Source organism: Cnephaeus nilssonii (genome assembly GCF_951640355.1).
Source record: "Cnephaeus nilssonii genome assembly, chromosome: 10".
Classification (NCBI taxonomy): domain Eukaryota; kingdom Metazoa; phylum Chordata; class Mammalia; order Chiroptera; family Vespertilionidae; genus Cnephaeus; species Cnephaeus nilssonii.
The window spans coordinates 61,676,462-61,695,841 of record NC_137081.1 but is presented as its reverse complement, the minus strand read 5'-3'; the positions used below and the strand labels follow the sequence as shown (position 1 = coordinate 61,695,841).

Sequence of the window (19,380 nt, the reverse complement as noted above, 5' to 3'; positions counted from 1 at the left end):
CAGAGTCTACATTGATTTTAGGACTAAAACAGAATTAATCTTGAAACATCCATGGTAGTGTGGGAGCAGGGACTGGCTTGAGAAATGAAATCCACAGATAAGCCTCAAATCTGAGCCAAGCAAAGCATTCCCCACCTCCCAATATCGGGGGCTAAAAACACAGTCTTCCCTTCTTTGCTTTTTACTTACGTCCCTCTTTCTGGTGGAGGTCTTTTAAGAGTTCTCTGAAATTACCAAATGAGGGGAAGCACTGAGTACTACAATTAGCCTCTGGCTTAGACGAAGGGCCCAGCAAGACCTGGGCTCAGAGAGGTGACTTGATTCTAAAAGTAAACTGCTTATCTCCTTCCCAGAGGCCTCTCTCTAGATTGCCTCTCACAACATCCACCTATTGTGCCCGGGGATGAGGACGTTATTATGCCCTTTCCCTGCGAAGCTAAGTAGAACTGTTGCAACTCAGAGCAATAAAATAGCTTGGTTTGCAATTCAGACCGAGTGACAGATAATAATACTAAGTTCATCCCATATGTCTAATGAATAGCACGGACTCTCCACTTTGGGAAAATAAAACAGATTTGGAAGTCTCCTTCTCCCCTCCCAGTTCTACCTATGTTCAAGTTCCAGGGTGCTTCAAAAGTACAAGCTTTTGATCATACCCCTGAAAGCCGCTGATTTGCTAGCACAGATGCCGTCTCACGTATCGAATTAAGAAGGATGTGGGGTGGCTTATCACGGGGTTATTCATCAACAAACCCTTCTGAAGGGAAACCACTTACTTCACTCAGCTGCTTTGTGTTCTGCTGAGCCAGAACCATGCCCATGGAATCAGGCACGCTGGTGAATTTGATGGTATCTGGGTGCTGTCGATACTTCCTCTCATTTAATGCATCACCTGCTTTCTTGGCCTTCTCAACCTCCAGAGAACCAATAGGGATCCATCCAATGCCCTTGAAGAAGGTGTTATAGTCGTCCTTATACACATTCTGTAAAAGAGCAAGCTCGTATGAGGAGATGTCCTAGAGAACAGTCCAGCACTGGTTCTGAAATCTGCAACCCTCTGCCAGGGAAATGAATGGCAACCTTTTCAACCCGCTCCCACCTGCAGTGGAAGCTAAGGTTATGTCTGTCACAGAGCTTCTCACCCAGAATTTGGTAATAAGAAACAGCAGTGCTGTTGTTCGAGGGCATTATACAACACAGAGAGAATCTGGGCCACATATTTCCACGGCTACTGCTGAAAAAATATTGTCTCTTTTGACAATAAATTGGCCTTTCCTTTTGATTTCACTGAAAACTCCACAACTTTGAATTTCACCCACCCCATCCACCTAAGCTCTTCCTGATCTCAGCTGGGGAGAGACATTTTCATTGAGCCACAATAAATGAACACCATTTCTTCCCTTCACAGAGGACGATCCTTATAGACATCTGGATCCTGCGGAAGGAAAAGCCCTGAATATTAAACACCTCCCTCTGCAGCTCCCCGTGAATCATGCTGCAATCACAAAGCCTTCCTGGTTCATTTTAGATGACTCATCACACAGATTTACATGCATAAGAGTGTGACCTTGAGTTTTTTTAAAAAAAAAAGTCAAAAAATAACTTTGCTGAATTCAGAAAGAATAAAGAATGCTCCTGTTTTGCCTTATTCGTATCACCATTGAAGCAAGCACCCCAGGAGCAACCATTTCCTCTTGCTGAGAATTAAGGTGGCTTATCTACTTAGTGGAATATGGCTTTCTCTTTGACCCAGAAGTTAATAAAGGCAATGTCAATGGTGACAGTAGGAGTGCAGAAAGCCAGCAAAAACACAGTTTGTCCACCATGCCTTTGTTAGCCTTTCAATAATGACTATTTATTTTAAAGTACATTTCCCCCCCCCCCCCCAAATATCTTCTTGTATCGTGAAGTCTACCAAAGTAGGAAGAAAGGATTATCCCTTAAGTACCAGCTTCTCTGGGTCTGCTCTGTTCTACATACTCACATCACTCTGAATCTGATTCGCGTTTCTGGTGTGCTGGACACTCATGGCATCAGGTAGGTATGTGTAATGATGGATCGGTTGTTTATAATTGACGTTGGTAACAACATCCTGGGCCATCTTTGCGGCTGTGATGCTAACCATGTCCCCAGGGGTATGGTAGCTGGTTTTGGTGTTCTCATAGTTCTTCCTGTATTCACGATCGGATTGCAGCTTGGCTACGTTCATATAATGGACCAGCTTGGGATCATCCTGGAGGCTTCTAAAACCCACATGCTTACCCTTGGCCTTCTCATAAGCTTCCTTGTATTTGTACTGCAGAGGGAGAAGTTGGTTAGCAAAGTCCTAGGCAATCATACTAGTAGGTGTAGCAACTCTATTCACACACAAAGGCCTCAGAACATTGTGACTTTCTGGAAGATTGTACAAAAATGCAAGTCGTACACCCCCCCCCCCCCCCACACACACACACACTCCCAGAAAGTTCAGAGTGACAGCATTTATTTCCATCACTTCTGTGTTACAGTGGGTGTCATGATACACTCAGGACCAGTTTCTTTTCTTTGTTATCAATCCTATAGATGACTGGCATTTAGAACTTTACTTAAAGCCAACTGAATTTTCACACTTAACTCTAAACATGACACATTCCAAATGTAAGACCCGTATCTCTTGGTTTTCCAGCAATGGGAATTCACCTAATCCATTATATTATTGCACATCACAGATTATTAGAAATTATTGAGAAAACCTCCCATTTTCTGTTCTGATTGGCCTAGTAATAGGTACACAACAGGTGCAGAAGAAACTCTAAAAAACTCTACATGTGAAACGTTTGCACTCAGATCAGCTTGGGGTGGGGGAGGAAATCATTACTGTGATTTTTGTCTCAGGCTGACCTAATAGGGTTAAAAAAAAAAAACCTCTTCTTTCTAGGGAGCATCAATTTAGATGCTGCACAGGTCGGTAGCTGGGTCTTCACCTACCCCAGTCCTCAGCAGCTCCTCTCCCAGCGCACTGCTGAAGCTGCTAAGATGAGTAAAGGAACTACACTTAGGGCAGGAACCACTGTAAGCTTTCCCCACCAGTAGATATCTAAAAGCTGTGCTGTCCAAAATCTCTCACTGCTCGGATCGCCAATGTGGTGTAGACTGAGCTACACAGGTCAAAACCTCAATTTCCACATAAAAGAATCCAAATCCACCTCAACTCTGCAGATATGCAGCTTCTGCTGTTTAAGCACCGATTTATCAACAGGAGTTTGACAGGCAAAAGGATTGTCAAGTAATCTCTAGGCATGTTAGGAGCAGCTCTGTGCAAGTGCTTACAAAAAAAAAAAGAAGATAATGTCATGCTTTAGACTTTCACTTCCTCCTTAAACTAGAAATGCATTTCACAGTGATGTGCACATCTTTGAGGAGCTGTTTTCAGTAGCAGCCCTGCAAGAAAAAGCTCTAGAATTCTTACTCCCATCTCCCCTGTGGCCTGCACACATGTGTGGGTTTTTTCTTCTCTCCTCAAACCAAGATTGTAGCCTCTGGAATGGTGTGTGACAGTGAAGTGTGCCAGGGGGCGGGGGGGATATGCTTTGTGAAAATGTTGTTTTCCAATAATGGGAAGAAGAATAAGTGTCTGCTGTTTCTGTTATAGGTAAAATGGGCATCAATTACATAAATCAAAATTACATTCTAGAGAAGTGGTTCTTTCCCCATTGGATTTATAAAATGGTGATTGCTAGCAGGGAGGGGCTGGGGGGAGGCAGAAGAAGGTAAAGGGGGGATAAATGGTGATGGAAGGCACTTGACTTGGGGTGGTGAACACTCAATACAGTGTACAGATGATGTGTTGTGGAACTGTGCACCTGAAACCTGTATAATTTTGTTAACCAGTGTCACCTTAATAAATTCAATATAAAAAAATAAAAATAAAATCTGTACATTTTATGGAACATCTTTTCAATCGTCTTAATGCAATTATAATGCAGGCAGGCACCTGAATTTAATGTGTTAGTGTCAGTCAGGATGTTCTCACTGAAAATAAATGCGGGCTGTCAGGGAAGGTGTCGAGGGGAGGTAATTTGGGATATGAATCAGGGAGAAAGCCGCTGTCAGGCTTATGACAGCTCTACCAAGTGGGGTCAACTGAAAAGAATCACAAAACATGGAAAAGTGACAGTTTCTCAAAACATTATTTTGTGGAGAATTTGAATGTCATGAATTTAACATATTGTTTTCAGTGTGACACCATTTAAACAAGCACACATCTGTTTACTTTTTCAAAAGGCAATCACCCAGATTTCACCTAGAACGTGTACTCACATCACTGGCAATGTTTCTTGACGCTTTGGCTGCAGTGATGGGAATAGCGTCTCCCAGCACATTGTTGCCCTTGGCTATTAAATCATGCCAGTCCCGTTTGTAACAGACCTGGGACAGAAGAAGAAACGGGATGTCAGCATGCTGTGTTTTCATCCGCTGAAGTGATTCCTCAGCAGCTGGGATTGTTTTATCCCTCTGCAGATGGAAGCTAAAAGAATCTTCTAGAGCAAAACGTCACATTTTACATAGCATGGATTTACTGGGCTCTGCACTAATTATTCACCCACATCTGGTTTGGGCACATATTGAAGAGGGACATGAGAAACTGGAGTGGGTCCAGTTTGTGGATCTAATAAAGGTTCTGGAGACCAGGGTACGTGAGGACCAGCTGGAGAAAAATGAAGTTGTTCAGTCTTACGAAAAGGTCAAGGGAAGATCTAGGGGTAAGATCTAGCAATTTTAGGATTGTTGTTTTTTAAAAAAGGATTTTCTTTATTCTCATTTCTCTGGAAGATAACAACCTCCTCCACATGCAAAAATTAGAAAAACTAATTGGAGGTTTAGAGAACTAGATGTTAAGCTCTACATAAAGAAGAATCCTTTATGGTGATTGTCAGGGGAAAGGGGGGCGGTAGAAGAGGATACAGGGGGAAAATGGTGATGAAAAGAGACTTGATTTGGAACGGTGAACACACAATACCAAATACAGAAACCTATATAATTTTATTAACCAATGTCACCCCAATAAATTCAATAAGAAAGAAAGAAAGAAAGAGAGAGAGAGAGAGAGAGAGAGAGAGAGAGAGAGAGAGAAAGAGAAAGAGAAAGAAAGAAAGAAAGAAAGAAAGAAAGAAAGAAAGAAAGAAAGAAAGAAAGAAAGAAAGAAAGAAAGAAAGAAAGAATCCTTTAAAGTTGTCCTATACTTGAAGAGGCCAACTCAGTACAGAGCCATCATCATGGGCTAGGCTGCAACGGAGGCCGTGTGGAAAATCGACCTAAGTAATTGTCAAGGCCACATCATACCTTAAAATTCTATTATTTTATCACCAGTTCTGTATTTCACACCCCATCGAAGACCCTACTTACATCACTTATATTGTAAGCATTGCACTTGGCCTGTAGAAACTGAGGAAGATCAGGACTCATCGTGTATTTATGTTTCACATCTTCTCCTTTAGCTTTGTATAAGATCTGTAACACACAGCCACAAAAAAATGCATTACAGATAGTACAAAAAGAAAATGCATTAGTTGCATGCTTAAAGGAGTTATTCCCAGCACAATCCCCACCATTTCTATTGTGCAAAAGTATCAAAGGCATTTTCCTGTTTTTAAGAAATTCAAGCATCTTGTTGTCTTTAGGAAGAGCCAACAACTCCGTGTATTATAATAGAGAGAAAAAATCCTTAAGAGAATAGAAATAACTTACTGCCAAAGATAAATGAAAAATAGGTTCAAATGTGAAACTCTAACATGAATTAAACCAAAGCCAGAAAAGTTCATTCTTTGCTAGTGGAACTAATAGCTCTTAAAGTTTTGTGCTGTTTTGGTTTGGGTTTGTTATTTTTAGAGAGAAAATGATGGTTAGAATGTCTTTCACTTCTGCTTAAAACTTTCCAATTATAATTGTACAAGTAAAAGCATATAATAATTTCCTCGTTAAATGAAGTTGCTTATACATAAATCCAATGTACTCAAAAGATTTACCATTCCAGATTTACCCTAGCTTGTCATTTTAAAGACATCTGTAGACATCATATTATATCCTCCTCTTGGTAATAGAAATGAAAGAAATTGCTTAATTTCTAAAACTAAACTAGAACATGAATCACAAGTAGATTTTCAGTCTCTCCATTGTTATTTATCATACATACCTCCATTTCCCAGGCATGTCTATGTGGAACATCATATGTAAACTGATGTATATGTATCACAAGTAAAGTCTGAGATGGCTGATAGCTAAGTGAATCCTCAAATACTAATAAATTCTTCTAAGAATCCCAGAACTATCCGTACTTCCTCAGTGACAATAGAAAACACTTCTAAGCATAATCTCATCAATTCACATAATCTCATCAATTCTACTTTCTAAAAATCTCCTTTCCCATCCCTACTGCCTTAAAGTCCAAGTAAGCCTTCTGTTGGGTATCTGTAACAGCTTTCTAATTCATCTTCTTTTTCCAATCTCTCCCTCTCCAATACAGCTTCTGTACTTTTTGTCAGATTTAAAACACAGATGTGATAATGCAACTCCATGAATTTAGAATATTCAATACATCTTGCTACTTACCCCATAATGTCTAGACTATAAATTGGCATACAAGACCCTCAAAGATCAGGTTACAATCCTGAACACTTCACTGTTCTTCCATTCATTACTTCTTCACTGTCATGCTTTTCCTTCCCGGATTTGCTAGGGAAGCTCTGGTAGGCAGTTACCTCTTCCCTTGTACTTACCGAGCACGTGTGTCTCCTGTAGCATTCATCTCTCTGTGTGACAAAGCTGTTCTACCCACGACTTTCTTATACTCTTGTCCTATATTCTTGTTATAGCCTATATCCCACTAATCCTCGTCTCCTTAATCTTTGTACCATCATCACATAATACAGTGCCTGGCACATGGAAGGTATTAAAAAACATTCATTCAATGAATTAATGAATGTGTGCTTTTGATGTCCCTTTGACTCTTCTATTCATCAGTCTTTCCTTTAGGTTTGACTTTAGCCAGATCATATATATGACTTATGGACAGGGAGGCAAACAATGTACTAATCTCCACCAAGACATAAGTAAAAAAAAAGTCTCTATAATAATTATCTATGGTGAAATGAGGTGCAAAATCATATACTCATGTGTATTATTTCCCTGTATTTTATATAAACACTAAATATAAGGAACTTAGTAAAGAATTGGATATGATAAATTTGCCACAATAAAGTGTCTGGGATGTAAGCTTAAAGTTAGTGTGTGTGTGTGTGTGTGTGTGTGTAGTAGTAGTAGTAGTAGTAGAGGAGAATTTTTTGCACCATGTCAATTTATCCAATAACACAGCATTTCAAGGTAGTTAAAGAGGAAGAGGTTTCAAAAAAGGAAGATAAAAAAAAAAGATAAAAGAAAACATTAGTGACCAAGCTAAAAAGTATTGTAATTACTAATTTTAAATTAAGAAAAAGATATTAGCTCAGAAGAATTTTTAAAAAGTGGGCCAATATTTATTTTCTTGAAGCCTCCCTCCATCTTTTGCACCCTCTGTTTTGTTGTACTCACATCGCTGACTTGCTGTGTGTTCTGTTTTGCCTGGACCATAACTGGGGAGTCCACGATGCTGGTGAATTTGAGGGTGTCTGGATGCTGCCTGTACTTCTTTTCACTCAGGGCATCACCCGCCTTTTTAACCTTTTCTACATCCAGACTCCCAATAGGTATCCAGCCGATGCCTTTCATCCAGGTGTTGTAGTCTTCCTTGTAGGCATTCTACGGCAAAGGGAAAAAAGAGGAGTGAGCGCCTGAGGCAAGGGCTTCTCTCCTGCAGGCTCTGACCCTGAAGGGAGATTGTCTTGTATAGTAAACGTCACTTACATTGCTCTGTATGTGCATCATGTTTTTAGACAACTCCAGGTCCATGGCATCAGGCAGGTAGGTGTAATGATGGAGTGGATGCTTATAGTTGGTATTGCTGACAATATCCTGAGCTTTCTTAGCTGCCACAACATTGAACATATCATGGGGTATGTTGAACTTCGTCTTTGTCTTCTCATAGTCATTTTTATATACCCGGTCCGATTGTATCTTGGCTACATTCATATAATGAACCAGTTTAGGATCATCTTGGAGACTTTGGAAGCCAACCATTTTCCCTTTGGCTTTTTCATAATCTTTTTTGTACTGAACCTATTAGAAACAAAGGTGGGCATATTTTAAAATGTATCAATGAAGATTTTACTGAGCAATGAGACCATGGTTTGAAGCAATTGGACTTTTCCAGAAATTACTTCAATAACCAAACAAGTAGATACTCGCTTGTAAGTAGCCAGGTTATTTTGAGCCTATTTGATTGTCTATAGCTGCTTCTGCTACCCCAGCAAGATTGGGGTAGAGGTGCTACCACTATTCATATCAATGACAAAGTAAAGTAACTTCCTTCCCACTTAGATACTTGAGAGAGACAAATGAAAAGATAAATATTTCACAATCTCTACCAATGACGTTGGGCTTTTAAAGAAGATCCCAAATAGCTGGCTATTTGATTAGTAGAATTGTAGTGGTGGTAGTAGAATTTTAATGAGTTTGCATATTCAAAGGGAGACCCAGAGCCAGTAATGTGTAAAGACTAATTGGCTCTGAATAACAGTGAGGAGAACTGAGCTTCCTTGGGGAGACTTGGGAAGAAACCTGGGAAATCGAAAAGCAGAGATGTGATGGAAGGTTTGTGTGTACGGGGGTGGGGGGTGGGGGCAGACTAGAGGAAGCCACCCACAGAGTAAGAGGATCAGTGAGAAATTCTGGATGGCAGGGCCTTTAGGACACAGGCATTTATTACTCAACTGTCACGTATTTACCCTGGTGCAATGTCAATTTCATTTCGGTCAGTGACGTTGTGCTTGGGACTTGGGGGAAATCAAAAGCAAGGGGCTGTGTTCTGTCCCTGGATCATGCAGAGCAGAAAGAGAAGTAAATCCGGGGAAGGAGAACCCAGGAAGCCAGAGCAATACCATCATAAACAAACCAGGAGACAGGGAATCACAAAACAAAAACCTCAGGGCAACTGCAGGAGTAGGGGAAGGGGTATCCCACTTCCTACAGGACAACAGGTGGGGGCCTGAGTCCATTGTATTTAAATTTAAGAGCAAAGGGACTTCAGTTCGCAGCTGGCTAAAAGTAAGACCGCAAAAGGAACAAAGTTCCTAACTGTAATGGAATCTAATGACTGACAATTGGAGGCTATAAAAATTGAAGCCGAGTCATCATCTGAAGAAGCAATAGGGAACTCATATAAATTAAGCAAGTTTTGAGAGAAAATTTTACCATTAGGAGGCTGTTATACTTCAATAGTATGTACCTTATTTATTTTCACAAGGAGAATAAAGTGCACTTGTATAGAAATATTGACGAGAATTTTTAATTAGGGTGCTTGATGAGAGCTGATCCGATCGGTTTAAGGAACTTTCTTTTCTAAACAGTTTTCAACCAGACTTGCTTCCAGGTGGGGACAGCAAGACGTGGGGACATTGGGATCACAAGCCCACCCCGCCCACAGTTTCTGGTTACACACAGGTGACCACCAGCCGGACTTACGTCACTCGCCGCCTGCCTGGCAGCCTTGGCAGCCTTGATGGGAATCGCATCAGTTCTCAGGTCGTACCCCTTCTTGCTCATATCTTTCAAGTCTGCTTTGTACATATTCTGAAAGAAAAATGTCATTGAAGTATAACTCAGTCCACACTTAGAAAAGACGTATCGGCAGCCCGCACTGAGCCCATGCGCACACCTCACTGATGTTGTAGGCGTTGACTTTAGCCTGGATGAACTGGGGCAGGTCCGCTGGCAGGCTGTATTTGTGGAGCGTTTCCTCTCCTTTGGCTTTGTAGACAATCTGAAAGAGAACAAAAATGCACAAACAAGCGAATAAAGTAGGAAAAGGGACTTAATGGCACAGGAAAAGAGTTTTAGGGAGAGCTGCATGCACAGAGGTGCTTCTTATGAAAGACTCTTTGTGCGGTCCCCATATTCACCTGCAAATATCTGAAGGTATGTAAGGTCTCACATGCCATTACACAGGGTCTTATCTTCGTGCTGGTTCAGCCTGGACAAAGGCCCCTTGGTATGTATGCACTACGAACCCCTGGACCGAGGTCGGGGCACCTGGTGGAAGTTAGCCCAGGAAGGTGTCCTGATGAAAATGTGAACGTGTAGACACTTTCCTGAGCACAAGAGAGGCTAATACAGTGGGATACACCAACCATCTCCATTATACTCTGTGGGCTCCTAAAGGGAGTGGAGGGTAGTAGGTTTGACTATTATATGATTTTTGTCTTAGTTCTGACTTAAAATGTAACTCCTCCATATGATATAGTGCCTCTATTCATCTTCCTCGTCTTTCCTAGAAATAGGCGTGTGGTGTTTCTTGTTATCAAGAGAAGCCCCTCATTCCTTCTCCTTGGAAATCAAGGTCCAAATACTGGAAGGACAGCACACTGTACATACTACTCTTAAGATCTGAATTAGGTGTGCTTTGTTGATGAAAAGCTGAGGAAATTATGCAGTTGCTCATGCAATTGAGTCTCTTCAGATTCCATAATAACTACAGGTGATCAGTACAGTTGGAATACAAATGTACTTGTATTAGTTAGCATTCAAGGAAACACAGATACGATTGACACTTACATCACTCCTCTGGGCCTGGTTAATCTTAGATTGTACTGTAATTGGAGCATCTTCAATCGAGGTAAACTTTAAAGTATCTGGATGTTGGCGATATTTTTTCTGTTTGGCGAATTAAAAAAAAAAAGAAAAACAATTATATTACTTGCACTGAAGGCTAATATATGAAAACCTTTGAAATTTATTTTGGAGAGACATGACTTTTCCTGATTTTAAAATGTGAAAACACTAGATTTTTGGTTGGTTTTGGGGGGAAAATGAATACAATGCAAAATCCATTATTTAAAAATTGACTTAATCTTGGATTTGTCGATACAACTTTCAGGAACCAGACTTTACTCTCTTAATGTTTTGCTTATGACACAAAAGAGGGCACTCTCAGATAAGCAGAATACAGAAACATCCCAAATTTTTCTAAAGGATTAAGAGAAAACCATGCAGAAAGACAATTTAGGGTTCTTTGCACTAACAAGTTCTCAGAGATGTCATTTCCCCCATCACACCATCAGCAGTTAAAATAAAGAAGCTCTCTAGTTGAGCGAGGAAGAATTGGGGAATTGGGACAGTAGCTAGGGATTATTTAAAAAGAGAGGAAGTGCCCTAGCTGGTTTGGCTCAGTGGATAGTGTCGGCCTGGGGACTGAAGGGTCCCGGGTTCGATTCTGGGCAAGGGCACATGCCTGGGTTGTGGGGTTGATCATCAGTCGGTGGCATTCAGGAGGCAGCTGATTAATGACTCTCTCTCATCATTGATGTTTCTCTCTCTCTCCCTTCCTCTCTGGAATCAATAAAAATGTTTTTTGGTTTTCTTTTTAAAGAGAGGGAGTACTTTTGCTCTGCAAACCTTAATATGGTTAGTACATAGATTGTCACCAAAGTGCTGAGAAGTCACAGGAGAGGGAACACTGGAAGGTGTTCAAATTGGGAGCTGACAACTTCTAGCTACCCTTATCGCTATATTCTTCTCCACCTATTCTCCCACAATTGCATCACTCTTTCAGCTTCAGGCTTCTGACAACAATCAACTCAGAACTTTTTTCTGAAAAATTCCTGAGTAGATACAATGGTCTTCACCAAAAACAAACAAAAGCACAAAACAACATGAATAACAAAATCTTGAGTGTGGAAGACAACTCTCACTGAGCACCTCTGCCCCTTGTTTATGTAGTCTAACCTCCTTGATGATGGGTTTGCCTGGCAGTAGCGGGATGTTTCACTGTAGGAAGAGAAGGGTCAGATCTCCTGGCTGCTTTGAGGCTGCAAGATCATCGTTGTTTTTTCTTAGACTAAATAATAACTTATATACTACTTCACAGTCATCAAGAATATGACATAGGGTATAATACTTAACACAATTCCTATAATATTCTTTATATACATTATTCACAGTCACCAAAAAGTGGAAAAATGCACATGTCCACCAACTAGACAACCAAAATGCAACATAGCCATACAAATGAATGCTACTCAATAATAAAAAGAAAGGAATTGCAGACACATGTAGGCATATGGATGAACCTTAACAACATTATTCCAAATGAAAGAAGACTGATATAAAGGAATTTTCTAGAAAAGCAGAAAATTTCACCTAGAGACAGAAAGTAGATGAGGGGTTGCCTGGAACTGAAGATGGGAGCAGGAATTTTACAAGGAATCTTTTTGGAGAACTAGCAGAATTTTAAAATTCGACTGTAATGATGATTGTACAATTACAGGAACCTATTAAAACGAAGTCAGGCATACACTTAACATAGTATTTTATGGTACCTTGATAAAGTTGTTAAAATATTTTTGTCATGAATGGTTCCCATACGTGATTTATCTACCAGAATAATTCATGCATGTAGTTGGTTTTCCCCTCAGCAACAACTGCTAGAGAATGAAGTGGTAAAGGAGACACTCCCCATGGTTTGGGGAATTTCCTCACGGCACACGCACAAATCTCTCTGTGGCAAATGAATGCACTGGCTTTACCTCATTAAGGATGTCTGAAGCTCTCTTTGCCTTTTCCACTTCTAAGGACCCATAAGGCACCCAGCCACAGCCTTTCATCCAGCTGTTGTAGTCAGCTTTGTATTCGACCTAGAACACCAAGAGAAAGGTTACATTTCTTTTGCTCAGCCTCACGCTTATTCGTAAAATCATTAACATGTTAAGATTTCTGACCAGCTTTCTTACTCCAGATATGAAGGTTATTTCAAACATATCCTTGGTGAGAGAATTTAACAGCCCTTAGGTTCTCACTGCCTTCCCAGTGGGCAAATGTTTCATTTTATCTTTATTTCCAACTGAGTGGACGCTCAATCAGGAAAATGCTAATTTCAAAGCTGCATTTCAAGGAGTAAGTGAAGTTGTTATATTTAGATAATCAAATGTGAGAGGTTTTCTCATTAGAGCTCTAAGTATTATGTGTAAATGGTCAAATTAGGACTGAAGACCACATTAAAATTGGATAATTTTGCTCATTTTCTGATAACAGTTGATAGTAGTTGTTTGCTCGCAATGCCCTTCATGTGTAATAGTCAGCTTAGGAGTTTTTCCTACATTGGCTGACAGTGTACTTTAACACAGTTGTGCTCATTAATTTGCTTATCATTTGGAATTGGTCCTATTTTGAGGACACTTAATTAATATTATTAAAATAATGAGTTACCCTTATTATCTAGCTATGATAGTACCTAAACTTAAACTCTAGATACAAACTTCAAGCTGTTGTTCTTCAGTGTGAGCCTTCTAATTAGAATGAAAAAAAATCAAGAAACTATATGGTTCCTACCTGTAAGAGGCTTACAATTTATTTGGGAGGAAGAAACATAGCACAAATTAAACCAATAAATAAGATGACTATGTATAAAACAGAATTCTTAGTGATGGAAATGCTGGTATCCCATGTTCAAATCGGCATTATTCACACAGCCAAAAGATGGAAGCAACCCAAATGTCCACTGACTGGTAAATGGTTAAACAAAATGCGGAGTAGCATAAAATAGAACTATATTCGCCTCAGAAAGGTAAGAAACTGACAAATGCTACACGACTGATGAACCTTGTGTACATTACACTAAGTCAGTGGTTCTCAACCTTCCTAATGCCGCGACCCTTTAATATAGTTCCTCATGTTGTGGTGACCCCCAACCATAAAATTATTTTCGTTGCTACTTCATAACTGTAATTTTGCTACTGTTATGAATCGTAATGTAAATATCTGTGTTTTCCGATGGTCTTAGGCGACCCCTGTGAAAGGGTCGTTCAACCCCCAAAGGGGTCGCGACCCACAGGTTGAGAACCACTGCACTAAGTGGTTAGGGTTAAGGTTAGGGTTAGGGTTAGGGGAAGCCACTCACAAAAAGACAATTATGGGATTATTGCATTTACATTTGGTCTTTAGAGTAGTCCAACTCATAGAAACAGAAAGGGGGTTGAGGGAGGGAAGAAATGAGTTGCTGTTTCAGTGTGTAGAGTTATAGCTTTGCAAGATGACAAAGTTCTGGAGATTGGTTGCACAACGAGGTGAATATAATTAACTGCTACAGAAGTGTAGACTTAAAATGGTAAAGATGGCACATTTTATGCTAAGTGTATTTTGCCACATCTTTAGAAAATAGAATTGTTAGGATAAAGTGTTCAATTGTGTAGCTCGGACAAATTAATTTGCCTAAAGAAGTTTTGATCTGCAGAAAAAAGTCCAGCTACTATAAAAAATTGATGCTGTAATTATATATTTATTTTTAGACAAGATAGAAATCTATGTAAAAAAGTATTGATAGTGATGATGATAATCACAGTGAATGTTTTTTGAGAACTCACCAAGGCCTGGCACCCTTCTAAATATTTTTGCAAACATTTAAATCCTCAAAACAGTTGTTTTGTTTTATTCCAATTTTACAAGGAGGACTGCAGACTTAGCAAAATTGATAACTTTCCCCAAGGGAAACAGTGATGGGGTACATACTAGACCCAGGTCTCTCTAACTCTGAAGGGTGTGCTCTCATAGAACCACAGGGGTAACTTTCCCATTACAGAGTTCTTACATACAGAAGATCATGCAGACACCTGTGAGACATGCCAGAAAACTCACTCCACTTAGAAATCTTTCTCAGTTCCTACCTTAATTTAGGAGGGAATAGAGGAAATCAGATACTCACATCGCTCTGCAGTGCATACGCCTTCTTGGCAAGGTCCAGGTTGATGCTATCGGGCGGGTAGCTGTAACTGTGTGGGACGTGCCTGTAGTCCATGTCACTGGCAATTGCCTGAGCTTTCTTAGCCTGAGTGACTTGGAGCATATCAAGAGGTGCCGTGTAGATAGTTTTTGACTTTTCATAGTCTTTATGATATTCACGCTGTGAATAGGAAATTACCATTTATTACCTTAATGGATTTCCAGAAAAAGCACAGAGATCTCTCATAAACAACAAATATAAGTTCAGAAAAACAGATCCAAACATCTGAGTAGCTATTTTTTTCTAAAATTTGTTCATATGTTACACATGGTTGAAATGCTCCCCAAAACCATACATGGACAGATCTTCTCAAATCTCTTTTTAGATCAAAGTACAACTGTCAGACATCAGGAATGGCCCATGGCTTCTGCTTCAGCCAGGGATTGCTTTATTTTAAAACAGGGGTTTTCAAAGACTGCTAACAAACTACATGATCTATGGAGGTAATCTATCCTTTGAAGAGTTTTCCAATAAGGGATTTAAAAAAAAAATACATTTTATTGTTTTTTTTTACAGAAAGGAAGGGAGAGGAATAGAGAGTTAGAAACATCAATAAGAGAGAAACACCGGTCAGCTGCCTCCTGCACACCTCCAACTGGGGATGTGCCCGCAACCAAGGTACATGCCCTTGACCGGAATTGAGCCCGGGACCTTTCAGTCCGCAGGCCGACGCTCTATCCACTGAGCCAAACCGGTCAGGGCAGGGACTGTTTTTTTGATTGACCAAACTCATATGACAATCATTTCATACTTCTGGTTTTATAAGATGACTGCTTGATAAACAGAAGTGTACACTTGATTCTTGGAGTTTCTAAAGTCATCTTTAAAGGGATAGTTTCTGATTTTTCAACCTGATTATTCCACATTTGACAGGAGATAACACGCACTGAGAATCTCAAAGGTTTTTTCATACCATGTTTAATTTTGGTAACAATTTAAAAGAAACTTCAGATTGCAGCAGCTGTAACATCTCAAAGGAGAAATGTCTGTGAAGGTAAGCCATTGAAGTAACCTTGGCCTACTGTACAGTGTTCTCATAAAACAAATGTCCTCACTGAGCCTCAGAAGGCACTTCCATTGGAATGGTTAGCCAGGTTACTAACGAGGTCAAAGTGCCAGCTTCATCAACTGCCTTAATGAGAGACAGTTGCCGTTTGGAAAATTCTAAACCCATTATATGTCCCCATAGTCATAGAATCATTAAAGACAGTGACCCAAGCTAACAAATATAGATGTGCATTATAAATCTGTAGAAATTCCTTTTGCAAATGATCCAATCTATTAGGGAATGTGATCTTCCTTCTAATACTTTGTGGGTAGTAACTTTCACTGAATACATTTATCACTTAGTTGTAAAATCTAGATCCTAGTTTATAAAAATATAAAAATATAATGTGAAAACTTCCTGATGGTATACAAAAACATTAAAAAATTTAAAGATAGTTTGTCTTTATTACAAATAAACTGATAAAGCAATGTTGCAACAGCAGTTGGTGTGTGGGAGTGTTTTTAACTCTTTTGTTTATGTTCATACCCGTTCACACATACCTGCACATATAAAATGTTGTCAAAGGTCCAAAGGGCTTCAAAAGATTCTTTTAAAAAGCTATGCATGTTCTATACCTGCAGCTTAGCATTGAGCCTGGATATTATGTGATAATGGCTCATTAGTGACTTTTCTTTTGGATGCAACATCAGTCAATTAAGAAGTGCTTACTGAGCACTATTATGTGCCTAGTGTTCTAATGGGTTCTGTGATAGGATGAAAAAACAAAGATAAATATACATGTGTTCTCAACAGAGAGCTATGACCTTTTTGAGTTAAGAACAGATAAGGAAGTAGAGAACAAAATAGTTTTGTGTATATAAGCATGGTATACTGACATAGTACAGTGTGACGTTATTAGATAAAGTAACCGAATTGGATGTCTTAAAGTTCTTTATGAGCAAATGCAAAATTAATGAGAGAAGGTACATACCCATCACATGAGCTCATGGATAAAAGGAAAGCAAATAATACAAACACCCTTCTATTTAATAATGAAAAACTAATATTTGCAAGCTATGTTGAACATTCTTAACACTCTTACGTGATTCTCTAAACATTTTTTAAATACATCATATGCTGCAATTTGCAATAGTAGTTGTTTGCTTCTCTATAGTAAGAATTTTAACCAAAAGATAATAGATGGTCCATAGACCAGCCTTAGGAAATCCATAAGGCAAAAGTCATGAAAAAAAGTTTGTTTTTCCAGATGGATAATCCAAATACTTTATCAGATTCTCAAAGGGGCCTATGATTAATGAGCATTTTTCTAGGCTAATACTAATTACCAAATTATCAATAAAGAGCAATGATAGCTATACTAAGATTTTTATCTGTTTACTCAAGATTTTCTTTCAAAATAAAAACAGTTTTAAAACCATGATTTCCAAGGTTATTTTTCAATTAGAAGAAAATATGACAACACCTAGTGATGTTTTCCAAAAGGTTTTGAGAATTACAACCAATATTCTATTAAATATCAACACATTTTTCAAAGTGAATGGACATCAAGTACAAAGCAATAATTTTCCTCCTCAATCATAAGAGGTGTAAGGATCTGGGAGATCATGCCACTTCTAAAGTTCTCCCCAGCAGTTTGTTGTTTTGCACCTGAGAGGTCCGGGGATAGAGAATCCTTTTACTCGCTACTGCCCTTGGGCATGTTAACAGGGATGCCATCTAGAAAGCGAGACAGACTGACAAAAGCACTCACATCACTCTGCATTTTGGCCGTCTTCAGAGAGTGCAGCATCTTGGGGTCATCATTAATGCTGAGGGCTCCGATCATTTTCCCCCTGTTTTTCTCATAGTCTTTCTTGTACATCACCTGCAAAGACATCACACATGTCAGCTCCCACTCATCAGGGAACAACACCGAGTCCCCCAGCCCAGGTCCCAGGCCATACTCACCTCACTAGCATTCTTGCTGTTGGCTTTGGCTGCCAGCAAGGGAATGGCATCCACTTTAATGTCAAATTTCTTAGCTTTGGTCTTCTCCCAGTCGTGCTTATAAACATTCTGGATAGGAAAATTTCAGCAAAGGAATTGTAAAAACATCTAACACAGATTCACCCAGTAAAAATAAAAACATTGAAAATGTGCTTCTGTGGATTTATTTCCCTATATATAATATATTTACCAAATGGTAGTATACTACTGATTTACCTATCATCCAGCTTTACCCCCCAACTACCAAATAAGTATCACATCCTTGTTCTAATGTTCTGTGAACTTCCTGAAGACTCTGCTGTTCTGATGTATAAAGGATAATATAAAATAGAAACCACTAGGAGGTGAAATATGACATTCACGTGGGAGAGATCTTGTAAAACTCTAGGGATTAGCAGAGGGGTAAGAGAGAATGTTTCTGACAGTAACAGAGACTGTGGTAAATAAAATCTGATAACTAAGTAAGATCTTTAAAGGTACTTAGGTCTTAAAAACTCTGCTTACACTCTGATAACAACCTCATAGTTGTTTATTTGCATAGCTCTTAACCCCGTCTTTTTGAACACCTAAGGCATTGCCTCTTTTTGTGCGTGTATAAACATAGGCCTCTGTGGCTTTGGTACTCACATCACTCAGGTTATAGGCGTTGACTCTGTGCTGGATAAACTGTGGAGCATCTGCTGGCATGTTGCACTTGAACTTCTCGCCTTCGTGTTTTGCTTTGTAATTTAGCTGAAACACAGTAAAGAGTGGCCAAACAGTTCAGGATAGGCACTTTCTTAAATTTATGTAGAAGAATATGTATCGCTAAGTCATCACTACCATTTTGTTTTGTTTTTGTTTTTTAATGCCTCAAAGAAAGAGTCATTCCCATTGAAGTGCAGCCCAGAGCCCAGATGCCCAGTCCCTCTTTCGGGGCTTGTGGTATAACCAAACTCTGGGTTGTCATTTTGTAAATCCAATATGTACATGGTAAACTTACTGTCTGATCTATACTTCTAGGCTGTACCTTGAAGGCACAAACACCCCAAATCTATGAAATTGTGTAAGAGCACTAACAATAACAATAATAATTCTAAATAACATGCTAGCAGAGTTAAAAAGATATGTAAATTCTTATTAAAAATACAAAATATAGGACTTTATTTAAAATTTTAGAAGTTACATTAGGTGGAAGGAAGGGAACATAAAGAGCAAACAGGGCTGTTGAATTGTGGAGGTGAAGGCGAATGGACAAGATTGAGACGGATTGTGCAATAAGCATCTTCAAAGTAGAGCCCTTGGCCTAACCAGGCCAAGGAGAAGAGTGTGTGGGGACTGGGCACTGCGCACAGCACCATATTCCATCTTGTCAAGTTCAGTGGGGTCAGTGGTATTAACGATTAGCTCTTCTTTCTGGAGCACAAAATGTTAATATGCTAGGAAGCATTGCATATGAACCAATATGACTTCTGGGTTATAATGATGCCATTCCCTTCTTTAC

The 19,380-nt window shown here is 39.4% G+C and overlaps 1 protein-coding gene across 1 annotated transcript in view; it reads right to left on the bottom strand.

The window, feature by feature from the left end:
• Nucleotides 1-19,380, bottom strand: part of NEB (nebulin) — a gene marked incomplete at its 5' end in the record, with an annotated part of 191,460 nt that overhangs the window by 139,179 nt on the left and 32,901 nt on the right. Inside the window, 14 exons of the mRNA XM_079783149.1 lie at nt 777-983; nt 1,985-2,296; nt 4,300-4,407; nt 5,386-5,490; nt 7,567-7,773; nt 7,879-8,190; nt 9,595-9,702; nt 9,788-9,892; nt 10,684-10,782; nt 12,654-12,761; nt 14,825-15,022; nt 17,662-17,775; nt 17,859-17,966; nt 18,525-18,629. Coding sequence (XP_079639275.1) covers nt 777-983; nt 1,985-2,296; nt 4,300-4,407; nt 5,386-5,490; nt 7,567-7,773; nt 7,879-8,190; nt 9,595-9,702; nt 9,788-9,892; nt 10,684-10,782; nt 12,654-12,761; nt 14,825-15,022; nt 17,662-17,775; nt 17,859-17,966; nt 18,525-18,629 — 2,196 coding nt within the window. The remainder of the gene's footprint in view (nt 1-776; nt 984-1,984; nt 2,297-4,299; nt 4,408-5,385; nt 5,491-7,566; nt 7,774-7,878; nt 8,191-9,594; nt 9,703-9,787; nt 9,893-10,683; nt 10,783-12,653; nt 12,762-14,824; nt 15,023-17,661; nt 17,776-17,858; nt 17,967-18,524; nt 18,630-19,380) is intronic.